The sequence below is a fragment of the Triplophysa rosa genome, linkage group LG7 (genome assembly GCF_024868665.1).
Source record: "Triplophysa rosa linkage group LG7, Trosa_1v2, whole genome shotgun sequence".
Taxonomy (NCBI): domain Eukaryota; kingdom Metazoa; phylum Chordata; class Actinopteri; order Cypriniformes; family Nemacheilidae; genus Triplophysa; species Triplophysa rosa.
The window spans coordinates 20,460,982-20,482,533 of NC_079896.1; the positions used below are offsets into that span (position 1 = coordinate 20,460,982).

Here is a 21,552-nt window from a genome sequence, read left to right on the forward strand (position 1 = left end):
TACTCTCTCTACTGTCACTCAATTGGACCCAACCGGTAACCCAGCGATTGGGTTACACAAAAAACTACGCAACACTGAGAAAATAACCCAACAAAATGTTCAACCCAGCATCTTTTAGAGTGTAGAGTGTAGTTTTCTTGTTCGTCATGAATGGTCATTTATCAGGTTACGTTGCTTTCTGTGATAGCTGGGAGGCAAAACTGATGTTTGTAGGCCTTTGTGTGTTTGCGTGTGAGTGTGTTGCAGTAAGCCTGTGATTAAATTGCTGGGTAGAATGAGGTGAGGAGCATACAGGAAGTGATGCGTTGCATCCTTCGCACTAAGAGCAGATTAGTCTGGAGTGCTCTATGGAGTGTATAATCTTTTGTGCCCTGTCACCTAGAAAACAACAACACATCCATTAGCCTGCATTAGGCTTTTTTAGGAATCACTCTTTTTAAGACCAGGATCACATGATAATTGTTATGATCTGTTTGTGCTTTTAACACATTTCACTTACTGTGTTACAGTCTGTATTGCTGACTCACTTTTCATTCCAGCCCACACGCATTTGTGAGCAGGGCAAAGTGTGAGTCAGCATTCAAGGTGGAACGCTCTTGTCATCTGTTCCCTCTTTTCGATGCAAAGTTCATAATTTAGTCTTGCATCTTAGCCACATATGTTAAATGACTTGAGGTGGAATTCTGTTTGGTTTGGAATCTAATCATCTTCATATGATATGTATTCATGGTTTTCAAAGAAAGTGTAAAGTTGGACTTTGAAGTATTTCTTTTCTGTGCTACTAGCTTTGAGAAACATAATCACGAACAGTGCCCAAGTCTTCCATTGGTCAGATAAATACAGTAGGTAGCTCCAAACTCATATCTTTGGATCAACAAAGGGCAGAAGAAATCTCAAACAAAGCAATGACAGTGCCACATTTAGAGAATATACCCTAACAAGTGGCTTATCTACCCAAATTAAGATAGAAAAGGAGTATACTAACATAAATTTGCACATTTTAGTCTTTAAAATCAATTCTGTCTAGTGGAATGAACATGAAACTTACCACATATTTTCATGATAGGATTTCTTGGATTACAAATACATTAAGAATATATCAGAGTTTAATATTGGATTGTCTAATTGAATAGAGTCTATTCTTAGGTGGACGTCCCAGAATTAGATTGTGTTGAAGTTAATTCATATCCAGTTGCTGAGGCCTGAGTTTGATCTCAGGCTTGATCTCAGATGTATGCGACCTAGGGGTGTAACGATACTTCGTACTACGATATTTCGCGATGCAAAATTGTCACGATGCGCATCGAAGCGAGATGGGGATATTTTATGATATGATGTTTAATTGTATTCGCTGAGCTGTCAAGACGCTACCTACTCTGCGCAGGCCGTCACGTGTGCTTATCTCACATATGCTGTAGAGAGAGAAGTCTCTGGGAGAAGGCACTCATTCGATCGAAGCATAAGACACAATCTGTGATTTACAAAGCGTCTTATTTTCCCTCACAATTGCCGGTAAAACACAGCAAACTTGAAGCGTGACTGCTGGCTCATTACAAAGGCAGCACAAACGTTTTTATATGCCAGTGTTAGTTTATCCGCTAATGTGAGCTGCTGCATAACTTGATATGCAACATAAAGCCAAAAGAAACCAGCGCTGTACCGATTAGAGAAGTGAGTCGTACTGTAGATTAAAAGATTGAATGACATGCTAAAAATCGAACCAAGTATGTTGTTTGCATGATTGAAGAAATGTAATGCAGTTTATGTAACATGTCTTTCAAGCAAAGACAGTGCAGCTTCAAAGATACATGAGCCAATAGCGTTTGAGTGTGAGCTCTGTCAGAGCGTTTCATTGGTTGAATGTACTGAATGAACACGCCCTTCACTGAACGAACGAGTCAATTGAGTCAAAATGAGACTGAATAAACTGGTACATGTCGTTCATGGTCTAATATTCTCTGTGTTGTAACAATGCATATCCAGTAGTTACTGAACTTTTCTGAAAAATAAAGGTAATGACCTGGTTTAATTTAATTCTAAGGTAAAGTAAATTATGTCAAAACAGTTAAATCTTTGTATGGAACATTTAATTACACCATTTAAATTAGTTAAACCAGATAGATTTTAGTAGACTAAATATAATGTAGATTTTGTCGACTAAAACTAAAATGATGGGGATGACTAAAATATGACTAAAACTAAATCGTGTTTTAGTCAAAAGACTCTTACTAAACCTAAATCAAAATTTGCTGTCAAAATTGACACAAAACTGCAGTACAGCAGGTTCAGTTTTAAGCCTTAAAATGTTAAAATTCTTTATTAAGTTGTATGTGCAACAAAAAAGTTACTGAAATTGTTAATATTTTGAAAATAAATGTTATTGGAATTTCAGTTTCATTTTTGAATTTTGTTAAAGGAGTCATATTGCACTGCTAAAACGAATATTATTGTTTGTTTTAGATGTAACGCAAGGTGTATACACAATTTAAAGTTTAAAAATGTTGTATTTTCCACATACCGTGCATGTTTGTATCTCCTCTTTGCCCCACCTCTCTGAAACGCGCTGATTTTTTACAAAGCTCATCGCTCTGAAAAGCGAGGTGTGCTATGATTGGCCAGTTCACCAGTGCATAGTGATTGGTCAAATACTGCAAGCATTTCACGGAAATGTAACACCTCTTACCATATTCGGAACATGAGGTTCCAAAGCAATTGTACTGACAGGCGATACAATGAGATTTACAATTACGCCCACCTTAACTACGTAGATTTGGGCGGTCTTAGTCAAATCATGTTACGAAGTTACGTAGATTCGCCAGGGTGTGGTTACACGAGGCGTTTCAGGCAAGTCTGGTTGAGCATTCGCTTTTAGATAGAATGCATCTTTTGTTCCCACACTTTCATTTGTGCAATTTTACGTGTCTAATACATGCATGGGCAACTTATAACACACCAAAGACACAGAAAAACACGTACTTCCGCCATATGACCCCTTTAAAAATATCGAGATGTGTATCGTACCGTGAACCCAGCATCGAGATATGTACCGAATCGTGAGCTGAGTGTATCGTTACACCCCTAATGCGACCTCGCAATCGGTTTGGAAATTTGGAAACCTTTTTACGGAAGGAACACTTGCAAACACACACATGGCTCCACAAACACATCTTAGTGCATCCTAAGCACAGGTACTAGTCATTATTCCTTTATCTAAGAAGATTAAACTCCACTGAATGCTACTTATATAGATGATTAAGCAGCAGTTTGTCAATTGTAGATAAGCAGCATTCCAAAATAACATGTTTTGTGCCAAATCAGTATTGCACTGAATTATCTTAGCTCCTAAATGTAGTTTTGGAGAGTTGATCTCTTTCCTGGCACGGGAAGAATCCAGTTCCTTATGGTTCCATAGGGAGGCCTGTGGGGTCCTGACACAGCTGAGGAGAAGAGGAACATCTGCCAGATTCAGCCACGCTCATGGCTGATCCAGGACAAGCACTCTGCCTTCTCCTCTCAGAACCTCAAATCCCTCTAATAACAGCGACTAGTAGTCTGTTTTTACAGACGAAACCAGAAACTGAACGTTAAAGCTGAAAATACAGCTCCCCCGATGAGGGCTGTCAGCCAAAGCAGAAAACACAGATTGCATTTCTTTATTCTTTTTTGGTAGAGCATATTTGTGTGAAATTGTAGGCCTTAGAAATCATTCAGCATGACAGCTGCGACCATCAGTGAAGCTTGGAGCATTTTATATTTAAAGACAAATTGTACATTCGCAGTAACAATTTTGTTTCTCCACCACCTTCGTTTACTAAGTGCCCGGCATTGGTTTTTAGCCAGAGAATGCACACACGACTTGGGTTTACTGATAAGGCTGCAGTTTATGGCATACATGTGCATCGCATGCTGAGCTGCTTGATCAAAGCTTTAGCTGTTAACTTTGGTCCTGTGGAGTTCACTGACATGTGAATGTGTTTAGACTACGCTTTACTGATGCAGTATTTCAGCAGACATTCCTGCACGTAAACATTTGGAATGACGTGTTTCCAGTGGTTCTAAAAGTTAGAATATCCCTTTAGTCTATAATGGATTACTGTGTCTATAACTGCAGGAAATTGTGAAACCAATATTTAAGCTAGATCTAAGGATGCAATAATACATTTTTAAGAGTTGCTTGATGCTGATTAATCTTGACACACTGCGGTCAAATATTTTTGTATAATGATTATTAACTGTTGTGCTGGCAACTGATTTCTACAATCCTTCATATTTCAAGTTTCATGTGTCTTGTATCACAATGTGGTCTCTTTCTTCCCGCATAATAATGCCATTTAAATTGAAATCAATATTACAGAATTGATTTCTTAAAAGATTTGCCACAAAGCTTTGTAATCAGCAGGATAATGTACAAAATAAACAAAACGTACAAAATAAACCACTAATCATCCTGATTGTCTGACTGTAAATTATTCTTACATATGCAATAGGAATGTATATGCAATGCATAATAAAGGAAAAAACCATGACAGGCATGTTATTTTACCAGAGGTTATGGGAGGTTCTGAAACATAATGCCTTAAACCCTCTTACCCAAGTTAAATTGCTATTCACACAGATTGGAGTACCTAATTAGTTGTATAAAATGACAACAGAAGCAATATGATAAAACACATCTGTTACATTTTTTTTTTTCAAAATAGTTAGAAAAACAGACACATGTGAAATGTGGATTCACACAAAAGTGTTCCCAAAACACACATTTCATCCGTGATCACATTTGTTTTTTCACATGTCAAAATGAATGAAAATTAATTAAATTCATGTGTCTTGGTTTGTGGTTACCAAGCAATTTTGCAACGTAGTGTATTAACATATAATGTGTGAACGGTGCATTTATCAGCATTTAACAACTACAAACACCAGCTCTTCCAATTAGAGTCTAAACTAACTGTTTTATAAATAAAATCAGTTGTGGAATATTCACAATATTGCATGACCAGAGATTCTCTTATTACAGGCCTATTCAGAGGCAAATACTGTAGATATAGGACTAAACCATAACTATAAAAATAATGTACATTTAAAAGTAAAGTGTATTAGAACCTGGATCTCATGTCTTAATAGAGAAAAGAAAAGTTTTAGCCGATAGTTCTTATTAAACATAAACTGTACGTACTTCAACACTTTTAGGATGTCACGTTTGCGATGCTTTGATACACCACTACTCAAATCTTAACTGGGTAATCTAAATATAACATTAAACTGAATGTGCCATCGATTACTGTGACTTGGTATGAGTCAGTGATAAAAACATTTGAAGCGACAAATTTTGCATATGTATTAGGCATTTTTTAGTTTTGACAAATATTTGAAGTTCTGTTTTTCATTTGACAAAGGTCCTGATGTCACTTACCAACTATAAAACAGCTGTTTTATTCCAAATGTAACTCTAACACCAAACGAAAATAACAAAAATGGGGATTATTTGATCTGACAATTTTGCTGATTATTAGAAGGTTGTCATTGATATGCTATTTCCTCACAAAATCAGTTTATTCAGTGTACTGAATCATCTCCTCCATTGACATCCATTCAGAAATTGCATTCTTGTCCTCTTGCCAGTGTATCGCAGCATTAAGCATTGCAGCCGTGACACTATTTACAATGTAGCATGGCTAAAATTTCTGACTTCACTAAAATAGTATTTGTATAGACAGGTTGTTTTTCATAAGTATGTCTCTGACACTCTCGGTAGTTTGTGTGAATTGCACTGTGTGTGAGTTTTCCGGCCTCCTGCATGTTGCTGACAGGCTGGATGTGCTTGACAGGATCTAGGACACAGGCTTGTCTTTTCAATGAGTAGCAACTTGTTCGGACAAAGGAAGACAGTGGCTTCCTAACAGTCTCTGTGTGTCGCTTGGCAAGCTTGTTATTATGGCCTGTTTGTTAGAGATTTAGCCAGACTTCAAACAGTGTATTATTGCAAACAAATGTCAAAACTAATAGGGACTTATCTCACTATGCTTTCAAAGGGTAATCTTGAAGAACTGAATCTCTAGATCAGGCATCGTCAACTGGCGGACCGGGCTGGATCCGGACCTTTGCTTCGTTTCATCCGGACCGCGAGACTTTTCAAATTTTCACTCTTTCAGTTGTTTAAATTGAGCCGCGCGTCTACACAACGGAGAATCACATCACGCGTACTCTCAGGGACATTTATGTAATTGATCTTTTGTCGCTATATGCTGTGATATCTTTTAGCTATAAACGCGCTTCATTTGAACCCTTTCCGCTCCGCGTGCGCTGCTTCTCTCCCGCCAAAGACGCGCCGCATGAAGAGCAGCAGACACGTGATTATTTTAACAACACTAGTGCAGACACGCAGAGCAGATAAATGGAGACACAACAGTAAACAAAATGCAGCAATATTAAAGTATTTGTTTCTGTCTGTTTACTGTTTGCTATATGTATCCAACCTTTCAAGCAGATTTGCGATATTTTATGAACGTTTTTATCTAGCCTACATTTATCATTAGCATTATTGATCAGCATGTAAACATTTGTGTCCCTGTGAAAACCCAGGCTAAAGTCTCATAAACGAATTAATTATTAAATAACAAGCATCAAATATTAATTTCAAGCATTAACTAAAATTTTAATCTTTGAAATGGCATTATTCAGTCAATATTGAAGATATTGTTGTTATATTTTCACAGAATCTTCTGTAGGATGATTTTATGTAGAAAACAGTAAAAAGACTCGCTGGGTTTTCACTAACAGGATCACATTTTGTTCTAATTGGGAATAGACGTAGTTCTGGTATAAAAGGCATGGAAAGGCTAATTTAGTAAGTAATGTTTTCTGTTTATGATGAGAGCAATTTAATTATTACATTAAATTTGTTGTTTGTAGCTTTTTTATTTACAAATATTAATGATCAGACTTCTATTAAGAGGGCATTCCCCTAAAGCCACAGAGCCTACATACATAGGCTACTGTGGATATCAAAATATAAAATAAATGGCCTGACAAAAGATCATAACTTTTATATATATATCCAAGTGTGCTAAATTGATTAAATATTTATTTTTTGTTATTTAAAAAAAATCATATTGTCCGGACCTCCGTTTGGAAGAAAGTATAAAGACTGGACCTCTTGGAACTTTAATTGAATACCCCTGCTCTAGATGTAATGCTGACTGATGAATCAGACATCCATGTAGTTTTTATATATCTTTAGCAAAATACATTTTTAAGAATGCAGGCACTTCAAATTTCACAATTGTAATATGACTGTATAGTGAGCAAAAAAACTGTAAAACAACAGACATCATTGTACTCAGAAATACAAAATGTCGTTCTAAAAACCAAAAAAACCCATGACAAAGATGTTCCTACACTGTAAAAATTAAAGGTACTTTGAGGAACCATTTGGGGTTCTTCACATTGCCACGCCGGCGGAACCCTCAGGGGAAACTCAAGGCACCGCTTAATGAATGAAGGGCGGTTCTCTGAGGAACCCTCAAGGCTTCTTGGGGATCCCTTTTATTAAAATGGTCTGGAACCATCTTGGGTGCTTCAAGGCACCATTTCACAGTTTATATTTGCTATTCACAATATTTTAATAAGCAGAAATACTAAATCAAATACAACAGTTTATTGATAAACAACAACAATTTACATTGAATAAATATTTACAGAATGGTCAATATTGAACATTACCATCCTAAATTCATGAAATCACACGTATAATTAATATTGTGTTGGTGATATTGTTATAAATGAAAAGTCTTTATCTTAACAAAACTAACCAAATAATTTGCCTTAACTTTAAATATAAATACAGAAATATTTCAGGTACTTTGTACAAATGTACAATTGTAAAAAAGTAGTCTCTCATAGCAAGGCCTACACCCATGGTAAAGTTGTAATTTGCCAAAAAGCAAATCCTTGCGAAAAAAGTAAAAATTATTTCTATAGTACATTTCACAATTTTGCATTGCTAAAGTATTTATGGCAAAAAGAGAACAGGAGCTGCGCCTGTTGCAAGGGTGAGCATCAGGGTGGGCTGGGTCTGTTGGCCTTGGGTGTCCCTGCGAATAAGACATGGAGACCAAAAAGAGAGATTTAGATAACGTCTCATAAAACATTACATTTAATCATTTAGCACATCACAAATTGGTTTACAAATGTAACAATAAACAAAATATTACAATGCCTGGAAGTCACTGTTTTGGTCTATGGTTAAGGAGTACAATAGGCTATTTATAGCAATAACTGTAATAATCCACTTTATTCAGATTTTCCATTGTCAATGAGTATTTTTACATGTGCAAATATAACAAATAACATAATAATGAATATATCGTAATAAATATAATACTTACATTTTTTTGCTGCTCAACTGGAAAATACTGAAAATTCTGAGTTAAAAGGATAAAAACAGAACTGAATGATAAAAATATTTAATTACAGACAATTTATGTAACATGGGTGGGAAAACCATTCAACACAATCATCAATAAGTTAAAAAAAGAGCTATACATTCAATAAAAGTGAACATAATAGCTAAAAGTTGTTTGTCATTTAACATTAACGTTACGCATTTAACGTTAGCCCCACAAGCTTATATTCGTTAGCATCTCGGCTAAAACATGCGCTGCCTACACTGTGTAAATAAATGGTTTAAACAGCCAAAAGCGGCCATACAATTAGACGTGTCAGAGTATACATTTATATACTAGTATATAGTTAGTATATTTAAGTTATTTATATATTTGGACTTTACTTGCATCCAATGGGACAGTCGAGAGGTTGTTGCGATCCGTTATTTTGAATTCCCGCCTGTCGCGGGAGCGGGCTACACCTGTGAACACTCGTGCCACTGATCAGACGGATCGGCTACATCAAAGCACAGTGAGAGCTATTTGTGACCTGACTGCTCTGTATGCTTTAGAGATGTTATTCTAAGTCCGTATGCGTTTTGTCATAAGGTGATCGGTCTGCGCAGAGCTGGAAAAAGTTAAACACACATACTAACGAAAGCGCCACATGACACATGCCTTGACGCTGCGACATTGGCCCAACAGCGCCACAGTGCTGTGGAGGGCGAGACTGCACAATAAACACAGAGCAGCTGCAGTTTGTTTGTAAAGCACAACAACGTTTACATTTTCAAAAGATTTCAGTGACTTCAGGATCCACTTATAGAATAAAAATGTTTATTTATAATATATTAATATAATTAATCATATAATACAAATAAGAAATATAAAATAATCAAAAAGCTTGCTGAAATTTTTCAAAATAAACATTTAGCCTTTTCTAATCATGTGCATGATTTTAAAATGTGTGTTCACTTAGCAGGGGCCAAAAACCAAACTTTGGACTATTCTTATTCTCATAAAACATCAAAATGATCAGACACTAATTGATCAGATCAGAATTTTTTTGGGTTCCTCTAGATACTGTCATGTACAAGAGAGATTCTCCAGGAACCACTTACAAGTTTACAGATCTTACAAGAACCATTTTTTAGACTTTGAGTTCCTTCAATAACCCGCAAAGCACTTTGAGGTCCCAGTGTAGTGAAAAGGTGACTCCAGAACTTCACAACTGAATTTGGGGTTATTCAAGAATCTTCTAGGTTCCTGGTAGAACTACATAGATTATAGATGGTTCCACCATAACCCTTTTATTGAGAAAAAGAGCTTTGGAGCACTTAAAATACAGTTTAAGGTTCTTTGAGTACACAACAGGATATTTGAGGCACTTTTTCTTTTTACTGTGTGGGGTTATTCAAGAATCTTCTAGGTTCCTGGAAGAACCACAAAGACTATAGATGGTTCCACCATAACCCTTTTATTGAGAAAAAGAGCTTTGGAGCACTTAAAATACAGTTTAAGGTTCTTTGAGTACACAACAGGATATTTGAGGCACCTTTTATTTTTACTGTGTAGGATGGCTGATGAATGGTTTCATTTTTATTTTATTTTAATAAACGATTTGGTTTATGGGTAATAATTACAACATCTGTCTGGTTTGCTTAGGCAATGTATTAATTCACTGTAAATAGGTTCGGGTGTAGCCCTTTTATTGTTTTGGCTTCTGTTTTGTTTGAAACATTTAAGTGTAAAGTGCTCAAATGAGTGTAATCCAGTCACTATTATTTGATTTACACATTGAAAATACTGCCCTCTGCTGTTTTTCTTTAGTATTGTAGGTCAAATCTGTTGTGTAATAATATATTTATATTTAGCATTTGGCAGACCTTTTATTCAAAGCGACTTACATTGCATTGTATTATACAATGCAAACAAATGTCAGAAACAAATGTTTAATACAATGCAATGTAAGTCGCTTTGGATAAAAGCGTCTGCCAAATGAATCAATGGCATTTCCAAAATTGTGTTGCCTAAACGGTTGATGAGATTAAAACTATGCTGGATTAATCATTGAATTCTTGTAAATAGACCTTTTTGATGTGCTGATATCTAGTCATGTGGAAATTCCTTAAATTAATCTCTGAAAGCTACACTGCAAAGGTTCTAGCTGGCACCCAGTCTTCCCCTCTCTGTCTTTCTCTGTCAGGCAGAGGCCAGACTGGCAGCTAAACGGGCAGCCCGTGCAGAAGCTCGAGAAATCCGAATGAAGGAACTGGAGAGGCAACAGAAAGAGGTCAGGACATCATCTGAACTGCTTCAGTTTATTTTAGGTTATAAGCATCTGTATTAATAATTATAAAACAAATGTTGTAATACATATTTACTAATATGTTTGAAAACCTTTTTGAGAGTATGATTATGATGTGTTCCTCGATGCAATGAAAGTGTTATAGTACTTTTAACTTGATGGGTACATCATTGAATATGATTTTTCTACACTTTGCAAAAAGTTTTCTTTTACAGTAATGGGATATTGTTCATTAGTGGATTGTAGTAGGCCTACACTGTAAAAAAATGACTTTCTTACTTAGTCATTTTTTCTTATTTTCCAGTAAAAATGTCAAAAAATTCTTGAATCAAGATCCGTTTTCTTGATGAAAAATAAGTCTGGTTTTTAGTTAAAAAATATGAAATTTCAGTGAATTTGTGCTTAAAACAAGCAAAAAATCGGCCAATGGGGACTAAGAAAAAGGTCAACCTTAATTCAAGATTTTTTTTTTTAGTCCCCATTGGCAGATTTTTTTTGCTTGTTTTAAGCACAAATTCACTGAAACTTCTTATTTTTTGACTAAAAACAAAACTTAGGTCAGTTTGCTCATCAAGAAAATGCATATTGATTCAAGAATTTTTAGACATTTTACTGGAAAACAAGAAAAAAAGACTAAGTAAGAAAGTCATTTTTTGCAGTGTACCTACAGTTGAGAGTTGTGTAAATTCTGTCACAACCCCACAAGCCATCTCAAAATTACAGTGCACCTTAAACCCCTAAAACAAGTCTTGAAGTGCATCTAATGTAGGCCTACAGTAACACCTGGGAAATCATGTGTCAGGTGTTATGTGGTCAGTCAATATAAAAACGTCCAGATTTAACACAATACCACTGTCAAGACATCTCTGGTAAAATGTTTCAATGTTGTGAAGTTATGGCCTAAATATGAAAGTATATTTAGACTTTTAATATACTTTTAGACTGTGTTTACTTTTTACCAGATCATATTCACAAATGACACCTGTGCTCTTATTTCTTTTTCACCTTGAATGTCTTGATTTTTTTCTGGTAAAACCATCTCTCTTTCTCTTTCTCTTACTCACTCACTCTTTCATCCTGGTATTCTTTGTGGTTTATTAGATATATCAGGCACAAAAGGTAAGATATATAAGATATACATCCCTTATATTTGTTTTTACCCCCCCCCATATTCAATCTTCAGAACAGCTAGTGGTAGATTTTTGCATTAAGAACATTTTATGAGCACCAGCTTACAAAAATATGTTAAAAGCTTGAGGAATAAAAAAACAGAAGCAATCCTGTGTTTAAACCAGGTTCTTTGACTTCACGTTTCCTTTAAACCTCCCTTTATTTTCCCACTATAATTTCATATTCCCTCCTCATCTGATCATCTTGCTCTCCTCCTTTCTGCACCAGAAATACTATGGGCTGGACAGCAAATGGGGCCATATTGAACAGTGGATGGTATGACCTGTCATTAAATCACACTGCAGCATGCAGTAGACCGCCAAAGCTAGAATTTGCTTTAGAGAAAGTGCACAGTCACGACAGGCAGTAAATGAAATCCCTGTTCGGTAACAGTGCTTGTGTGTTTCCAGTATCATTCAGAGAACGAAATGTGAATTTGTTGCATGTTGCATGTGTTTCTTAGGCAGACTGTGTCTGATCTTCATTTTACAGGTTTTACTGGCACAGAGGTGGAGAGGGGTTGGGGGGCTTTCAGGAGGCCCATCTGACATGTTTAAGCTTAGCAGAGATGGTCATAACATAAAGTAGGATTATAGGGCAGTAGCATGCATGACCCACATCTTTAAGCACTCACCCCCTCCCCACCACGCCAGACACCCTGTCTCAGACTAAACCTCATAATAAAACGTGATGTGATATACAGCTGAATCTCACTGCATGCTTTGTACAGTTTTTCTTCTATAGCTTGTTTCGGTGTTTGATGATCATGTGGCCCTTTCACTTCAAACCTGCTTTCTTTCCTCTTGTCCTGCTCTGATCTGCAGGAAGACAGTGAGCGGTATTCTCGCCACACACGGAGACACACCTCGGTCTGTATCTACCCTTCTGCTTTTCATGCTTCTGTTTCATTCGTCTTTTTTATAAAATAAATATCGAGCTTTAATCAGATTGCCTTCCTTTAGTTTAAGAATACTTGAATTCTGATTTGATGAGCTCTGTTTAAAGCTGTAAAATGGCACACATTCTATATTAAAGTGTTCACCCAAAAATGAAAATCATGTACTCACCCTCAGATTGTTCCAAACCTGTATAAATTTTGTTGTTCTGCTGAACACAAAGGAAGATATTGGGAAGAATGTCTGTCACCAAACAGATCTCATCCCATATTTACTGCCATTGTAGGGAAAATAAATACTATGGGAGTCAATGGGGGATGGGTATACAGACTGTACTAAAAAAACATATTTTTTCCAGACTTGACATGACTACTCTACTTTTCCAAGTTTGATGTTAAATATACTGTACATGAAGAGCTGGCTATGACATTTTAGTATGGGCGTGGCTAACTGGCGCAACATTACAGAAATAAAGTGAATCAATTGACAGAATGTAGCACGTTGCACTATTTAGTGGAACATGGCAAGACAAAAAGTCTAAACTCCCTGTTTGTGTCTTCCTGTCTTAGATATCAGATGATGAAGAAAGGATGTCTCTTGGAAGTCGGGGCAGTTTGAGGGTTAGTACGTCTACAATCCCTCCTCTTTGGCGTTGACTCTATTTCCATACCTTACAAATAAAATGAAAACATCCACTTTTGCTTAATACGTTTAATGATTAATACGATTAATTCAAATCATGCATCCTTCTCTAGTCTTGAGTAGGGAAAGATTTTGAATGCAGTTTTTTACTCTGTCATGCATTTCATGAACCATGTTTGACATTATTATTATCAGTGTTGGGTAAGTTACTCTCAAAAAGTAATCAATTACTAGTTACTAATTACATATTCAATAGTGTAATTAGATTATTGTACAAATTACTCTCTCCAAAAAGTATTTAGTTACTTATTACTAATTACTTTCTATATCCTACATCAACCTTGATTAGTTTAGTGATTCAAGGATAGACATGAAAGGGCTCTTTTAATTCATTCAAATAAATAATATTAAACTACATAAAGTACTCTTATTAACTGACCAAAGTATTACAAATGTGTGAATTATACATTAAAGCACAGATTTTAAAGTTAGACTTTGAATTTTGATGTCAATTCCACTATTGCACACACATATATTACACAAAGTATTTAGTTTAATTACATCAAAAGTAACTAATTAAATTACAGAAAAAATAAGAGTAATCCCTTACTTTACTTTTTCAAGGGAAAAGTAATTAAATTACAGTAACTAATTACTTAGTAACTAGTTACACCCAACACTGATTATTATTATTATTTTAATAACCAAACACTTATGATAGAGGATGTTACAAGTCTATAGTTTGTCTATAGACTTTGTATAGGCTCTTTTTAAACATAATTGTGGTCAATTGTTCAATTACTTTTTGTGTTGATGGTGTCGATATATGTACTTTTTGCTCAAAGCAATTTAAATCACAGTTTTGGTTAAAATAGTTGTTACTGAATTGATTACTGATTAATATCAGATTACTAAAATTCCTGTTGAGTGTTGTTAATAATGATTAATAATGATTAAGTGCTGCCATCTGCACACAGAGCTCCAGCTGTCACTGCTTATTCCCCCATTCATTCATTCAGTCTTGCTAAGTCATTCTTGTCTCTGTCACCTCAGTTATTTGCTCAGCTATCATGTTTTTTTTCTCATTCTTATGTTGTCCTTTTGTCCTCTTTTGCTTACCATAGGGCAACCACACAGATCTCTGCAGTAGCACCAGCAGTCTGCCATCAGCCAGACTACAAAATGGACGGGTCTGTCCCTTTCCAAATCCCTCACATTTCCTCTTCAATTATTTAATTTAATTATTTATTTACCTATTTATTTAGGCATCTTACAGCAAACTTTAAGTGATAGTTTTCCCGAAAATTTAGTCTTTCAGCATTTACTCATCCTATTGTCATTCCTAACCTGCATGACCTTCTTTCTTCTGCTGAACACAAAAGAATATATTTTAAAGAACGTTGGTATCCAAACAACACTGGTCCCCATTGTCTTGGACACAAAACATATCTTTTGATATTATATTATATACACAGAAGACAGAGTCATATACTGTACAGGTTTTGAAAGACATGAGGGCGAATAAACGATTACAGAATTTAATTTTTCAGTGAACTGTCGCTTTAAGTCTAAACAATAGGATTTTAAATATAAAAATCCCTTTCAAAATCTCCATAGAGTAATTTACTTTTAATATGAGCATGTTTAAGTCAGTGTTTCCAACTTGCTTGTTGAAGTAAATGTTATTACAAAGATCTACAGTTCTACACACAAACCCTAAGCAAGATCCACCAATCAGAAAACAGAGGTCATTCATTTTGCCACTACTACATACATTTTAAGACATTTTATTGTTCTAATTCATCACCTTCTTCATCTGGTGGATTTGGTTCAAGGTTTCAAACTCATTTAATGGCTATAAATGAGAAGGAGTTGCGTCCTTAATAGATCGCAGATGGTGGTCCTTAATAGATGGCAGTCCCTCATCTGATGTCATAACGTTTATTAACTTGTAAGAGCTGAGAGATGATTTCTCTGAAGAATATGTGTTTTTTCTAAACATAAGTTGTATAAGTATATGCATATTTCTTCATCTCTCTTTGTGTTTGTGTGTTTGTAGCCCTCTGCGTTTTTTAGTGAAAACCCCCGCTCAAGAAGTCACAGGGTTTGTTTCTAGCACTTATAATGTATCATATTGCAGCCTGAAATGCAGGTTGTCCATCTGGGCAGATGCATGCAGTTTTGTAACCAAATACACTCAATATCTTTGGTTACATGTTTTATCAAAAAGTAGAATTATTAGCATTGGCTTCTAGCCTCATACTTAAAATCTGTGCATTAAAAAAAAAAACTAATGTGCTGTCTTATCTTAATTTCCTCTCCATAATGTGTTACACTATTTTATCTGCATGATACAGTATCTTACGTTTCACAGTGGTGTGCTATTTTAGATTCATAAAAGCTTAATTAGAGGGCCATTGGTCAAACTGGTTGAGTCAAAGATATACGGCACTTTCCCACATACAGCATTTTTTGTAAATTGAATGGTCAGCAATTTGCAGGACATTGTAGGAAAAGTTTCATATTGATGCTGTTTGTTTAATGATTTTAGATTATTTTTGACGAATTACTTTGTAGAGTTATAACAGCATTTTGGTGCTGTTTAGTAGTAGCGGTTCGGCTCGGCATAGAAAGTCATTGCATGTGTAAGTAGCAGATGTGGTCATCTGAAAATTTTACTACAATTTAACGGTTCCCATGTGTGAAAGTGTGTATAAGGTGAACATGGTCTGGTAAGGTGTGTAGTGAACGGCTCTGTTCTGTCTGCAGGGCTCATTGCATGAAGAAAGTTCATTTTCTGGTTCTAGGCGTTTCAGTGGCTCCAGCACAAGAGTTGTAAGGCCCCATCTTTACATCTCTCCCTCTGACAGGGACATGGTCTGTCGCATGGTGCCGGCCTGGGCTTGTGATGCCTGTTGCATGGTTTTGGTTTCAGATCACAGGCATTGTGTCTTTGTTTGTCATGAGGTTTTCTGACGAATGTTTGGGGAATTTTCACTACTGAGCCTGCACCACTGTTGTGTTCAGTTGCCTACAAGGCTCTAATAAGAGTGGTTTATCTCTAATTTAATAAAGCATGCATTTTATGCTTAACGTCTGTTGTTTGTGATAGAATTGTGGTTGTTTACATGTCAGAGAGATTTGGCCATCCTTTGCATGGAAACCCACTCAGGTTGTGTGTGTGTCAGTGTGACTTAGAATGTGAGCATGTTACTGCTTTATTTTTCAAACTCTCTTGAATCTGCTAATTCAAATATTTTCCCTCTGATTCTGAGAGGTAACACAATTTTCGCAAACATCTGTTTTCTGTCCATATTATTCTGTTTATTTTTATGTGCCTGCTTTCCTGGTCAGCCCTCAGACTACAACGGCTTCCTGGGCTCCAGTTCAAGGGCCTCATCTAGGGCCAGTTCAGCTCGTGCCAGTCCTGTGGTGAGCTTTGCTTTTCATCCCTACCTCAACCTGCTGCAAGTTCAAAGTCAAATCTACTATGTGTGTAACATATAGTAGTCCATGACAAAATACAGACATGTTCTCTTTCTCTGCATTAGCTGTTTCATGAATCCTGCATGAATATTTTTTGTTTACGGCTCCCTCTAGTGGATGGAAAATAATTCTTTATGGCCCTGAATAGATGCCCTCATGGATAACAGAATAGACTCAGCATAAAATATGTCAATTAACTACAATAATGCAATTTGTTTCACCTAGGTGGAGGAAAGATCAGACTTCCTAGAAAAGGTCAGTAGGGTCATACATTGTTTTTGTGATGGTCAAGGGATAGTTCTAGCCTAGTAATACCAAACTCTGCTACTTCGCTTTGCTGTGTAGACAGAGTCTGGGAATGGCATAATTGACAAGTGTTTACTTTCTCGTGGGGGGGCGTTTGTCTGAAGTTTAAAATCATTGGTGTACCCATAAGCCAATCACATAACATTTGGTTATGATGTATGTTATGCAGAGATGGCAAAAGTACACACATCCTTTACTTAAGTAGAAGTACAGATACTCATGTTTAAAAGTACTCAAGTAAAAGTTGAAGTACTGACTAAACTTGTTTACTCAAGTAAAAGTATAAAGTATGGGCTCTAAAATGTACTTAAGTAAAAAGTAGCCAATACGACTACCTGTTTTAGAGTCACGCTCGTACCTCACAACTGAACTACCATTATGTAGAACACAAGCATAAAAAAGACTGATGGAATAAATCTATTTGCCACTACCTAGGTAGTGGAAAAAAACACAAATTTATAATACAATTATGATGTAAGATAAGAGTGTAAATGACAAGCGTATTGATAATAATTGTGACAGAATTCCCTTTGTCTCAAGTTCTCAACTATAATTTTAGCTATTCTTCGTGTTGCCTTCCGCCTTGGTCCGTGGCAGCTTCTTAGACTAGTAGCCTATTGTCTGCGATGCGTAATAGCCAGGAAATGACTGTTTGGTACTGTGATTGTGGTACTGTTTTTCTCGATTGGTTAAACACATTTCTTGAAATTATGCCTCGCTTTAAAATATTAAATGTTTAGCCTCTTACATTGTACGTTACACTCGTTCAGCATTAAAACTGATGTCAGTGTTGCTAGATTAGGTGGACGATTTCCAGCCCAAAGGCTCACTAAAACCTACTCACTCCAACAAAAACCAGCCCAAAATTTTAACTTCCAAAATAATGTGATAGTATTTTATTGCAATGTCAATCAACGTTGATAAGGATCGTTTTTTATTTCCTTATAATTTTAATCATGACAAGATGAAAAAATATAATAAAAATCAGGAAAATAGATCAAACAGATCAAACAAGGCAAATGCATTAAGAAAATCAGAAAACAAGACTAATAGGATATGTCCAGAAACCACTTCAAATGGCAATCAGGAAATTAGCGCATTTTTGTGCAAAAGTGCCCACTATAATTAGTTCGCATCGAAAACACATCGCAATGAGCAGGTATTTTTCACTCGTTCATGAACTTAACGCACACACCACGATAGCAAAAAACATACAATTCATACATACTAATGAACAACAGCAACAATAATGCGCTTACCTTAACGAGCTGCCTTAACTTCTGACAGAACTACAGTACATCTTTCGTGAAGTATATGTTTGTAGAACATGCGAATAGCTAAATAGCTAAATTACATATTTAAAATCTGGTCCTTTCGCGCTAAAAAACCCTACCATTCACGAGTCACCACATGATGCAGAATATCATGCTCGAGATCTGAGAACAGTTACTGCGTCTTCTTTGATTTGATTGGTCACCGCTTTGCTCTGTAAACAGTAACTTCCGCCTTCTTACATTTGATTGGCTAGTGGCCACCTCACACAGCGCTTCAGCTTTTAGTCAGACCTATCATTAGGTTGAAAAAGTCACGCAATGACAAGCAATAATATTGATTGTGCATCAAATACAGATTAAAACTAAAGTAACGAGCCTGGTTTGAAAATGTAAGAAGTAGAAAGTACAGGTATTTGCGTAAAAATGTAAGAAGTGAAAGTAAAAAGTCGTCAGAAAAATAAATAGTGGAGTAAAGTACTGATACCAGAAAAATCTACTTAAGTACAGTAACGAAGTATTTGTACTTCGTTACTTCCCATCTCTGATGTTATGCGCCGGCTCAGCCGCCTCGAACACAGGTATGCGGCGAAAATGAAACCATCGAGCGAAATACCGGCGTGAAGATGGCTGTGAACGATTTTTGCAGATTATGTGAAGTAAATCATCCACAGTACAATTAGTGCATCTAAACTAATATTTGACAGTAGAGACAAACAAGAAAATATTTGCAGCCAACTGTCAAAATTAGGATTAGTTCTGTTAAACACAGCTCTTCGTTCATTTCGAGTCTGTCGGAAATGCTGCAATTTAATTGCAAGATTACAGCATGACATGTCAATATTCAAGGACTGGAAAAGAAAGGAGACACTGACCTGCAAAAGGGTGCCAGTTCGAGCTCGACAGATTAAAGAGACCGAGATTCACCCTCTAAAACTCTGAGGGCCTTAAAAAAGCCGAGGAAATCACCTCCATTCAAAATGTGAACCAAACACTCTTCTTGTTCGGGCTTCAGTTGGCAAATGCCGGGAATATTCTCCACAACAGAGCGAAAAGCATCCAGTGTCTCCATGTCCGCTGTCGTTTTAGATTTCCCTAACCTAAACTACAATCTTAAATTCGGCGCTAAGCATCTACGTCACGGCTCTTAGCCCGCCCTCTGTTCGTTGGTTGGACGGCTGGTAATCTGGGATTTGGTTTGCTATATCAGACTGAGTACAGAAGCGAACTGAAATTGAGCGGAAGTACGAAGTATGACGTAGTCAGGCTAGGATAGTTCACCTTCAAAATAAAAATTCTGTCATTATTTACATGCCCTCTTGTCATTTCAAATCTGTTTGACTTTCTTTCTTCTGCAGAACACAAAAGACGATGTTGGTAACAGAAAACTGTTTTGTGTCCATACGATAGAAGTCAATGGGGCCAACTGTTTTTGGTTACCAACATTTTGAATCACACAGGTTTAAAATGACAACAAGGAGAGTAGGCTTAATGATGACAATTTTCATTTTGAAGGTGAACTATTCCTTTAACAATAGATGCAGTTATGCTGACAAACACAAAGGGACTATATATTGTTTAATACAATAACAAAGTGATCTACCACTAAGTAAATGTGTAAACAAAATCCTCAGGGCTCCAGGACAGCCTCCACCCTCTCAGCTGCGACTCTTGCATCCCTCGGTGGAGGGTCATCACGAAGAGGGAGTTGTGATACCTCAATTTCAGCTGACACTGAGGCCTCCATACGAGAAATGAAGGTAAAATTGAGGTTTCGATCAGTTAACATATTCAAGAATGTTTTTGTTATGGCACAAAACTAAAAATAATCACAAGACGGCACCTTAGATGATGAGGGGTATCTTGACCCAGCTGTACAAAAATAAACACGAAAGACTGTAGAGATCATCTTTGGAATTTGTCTTCTCTCAGGACTCCCTAGTGGAGGTGGAGGAGAAGTACCGTAAGTCCATGGTGTCCAATGCTCAGCTGGACAATGAGAAGACCAACCTCATATATCAAGTGGACACCCTGAGAGAAACTCTTATGGAGATGGAGGAAATACTGTGTGAGACACGCAGAGAGTGTGAGGAGAAAACCAGGGTGAGACACACTTCCTCTAATTCTGGACATTTGCCGATTACTCAACTCAACTTTATTTATATAGCGCTTTTTACAGTTTTAATTGTTACAAAGCAGCTGTACATGAGACATATTGACTACACACACACGTACACAGACAAGTACGCACACACACAGACACGCATGCACGCACGCACGCACACACACAGACACGCATGCATGCACACACACACACGCACGCACGCGCACACACACATCCGCACACACAGTGAGAGCACACATTTAAGATAAAGGAGAGAGAAGCACAGGTCAAATATAACAGACTATAAATTCCTATATGCAATATTAATTAAGTAAAACTTTAAAATTCTAATTCTAAACCAGCCCCCCCGGCCAGGAAATAGTGCCAGGCAAATAGTGCAAAAAAACAGTATGCAAACGGTGGCGAGGAACCCAAAACTCTAATCGAGAAAAAACCTCAGGAGAACCCAGGCCCAACCAGGGGATTCCAGTTCCCCTCTGGCAAAAGCTGCTGCCTCTGCACAAGCTCGACAGTGCTTGCCCAACAAGGCTAAATAAAAATAAATAAACTTACTAATAAGGAAAATTAAAGTTTTAAGATTATCATTAATAATCTAATAGCATTTAAAATATGTGGTGAAGACGTGTCAAGTGACCTCATCCTTCTTTATTCAGCTCTTTCATCTCAGCTCTTGTCAGGTCGGCGCTTTCCATTCTCTGCTCTACCATCAGGTCTTGGTATGAACTGCATCCTGCTCGCTGTGGTAACCCTGGAACAATGAGACAAGACTGGCTGAGAGAGTAGAGTACTGTTCTGCACTCTTTGATGCAACAAGTGCATCAGTTGTGTTTTTGGTTCCGGTTGATCTAACTAATGCAGCCTAAACCCTCAGAGGATTTATATATGGAAGTGTAGTGTATGCAAGATTAAAAAGATGCGTCTTTAGTCTAGATTTAAACTGAGTGTGTCTGCCTCCCGGACAGTG

At 36.7% G+C, this 21,552-nt stretch overlaps 1 protein-coding gene across 8 annotated transcripts in view; it reads left to right on the forward strand.

Annotated features, from left to right (window-relative positions):
• Positions 1-21,552, forward strand: part of lrrfip1b (leucine rich repeat (in FLII) interacting protein 1b) — a 45,978-nt gene that overhangs the window by 16,959 nt on the left and 7,467 nt on the right. For 2 of the 8 annotated variants that reach the window (XM_057337915.1, XM_057337907.1), the window contains exons 2-13: positions 10,591-10,677; positions 11,794-11,811; positions 12,091-12,138; positions 12,687-12,731; positions 13,328-13,378; positions 14,525-14,590; positions 15,460-15,504; positions 16,170-16,235; positions 16,755-16,832; positions 17,112-17,141; positions 20,098-20,223; positions 20,396-20,566. In XM_057337915.1, the coding sequence (XP_057193898.1) occupies positions 10,591-10,677; positions 11,794-11,811; positions 12,091-12,138; positions 12,687-12,731; positions 13,328-13,378; positions 14,525-14,590; positions 15,460-15,504; positions 16,170-16,235; positions 16,755-16,832; positions 17,112-17,141; positions 20,098-20,223; positions 20,396-20,566 (831 nt within the window). The remainder of the gene's footprint in view (positions 1-10,590; positions 10,678-11,793; positions 11,812-12,090; positions 12,139-12,686; positions 12,732-13,327; positions 13,379-14,524; positions 14,591-15,459; positions 15,505-16,169; positions 16,236-16,754; positions 16,833-17,111; positions 17,142-20,097; positions 20,224-20,395; positions 20,567-21,552) is intronic. The other 6 variants (XM_057337909.1, XM_057337910.1, XM_057337908.1 and 3 more) reach the window with 6 other exon arrangements.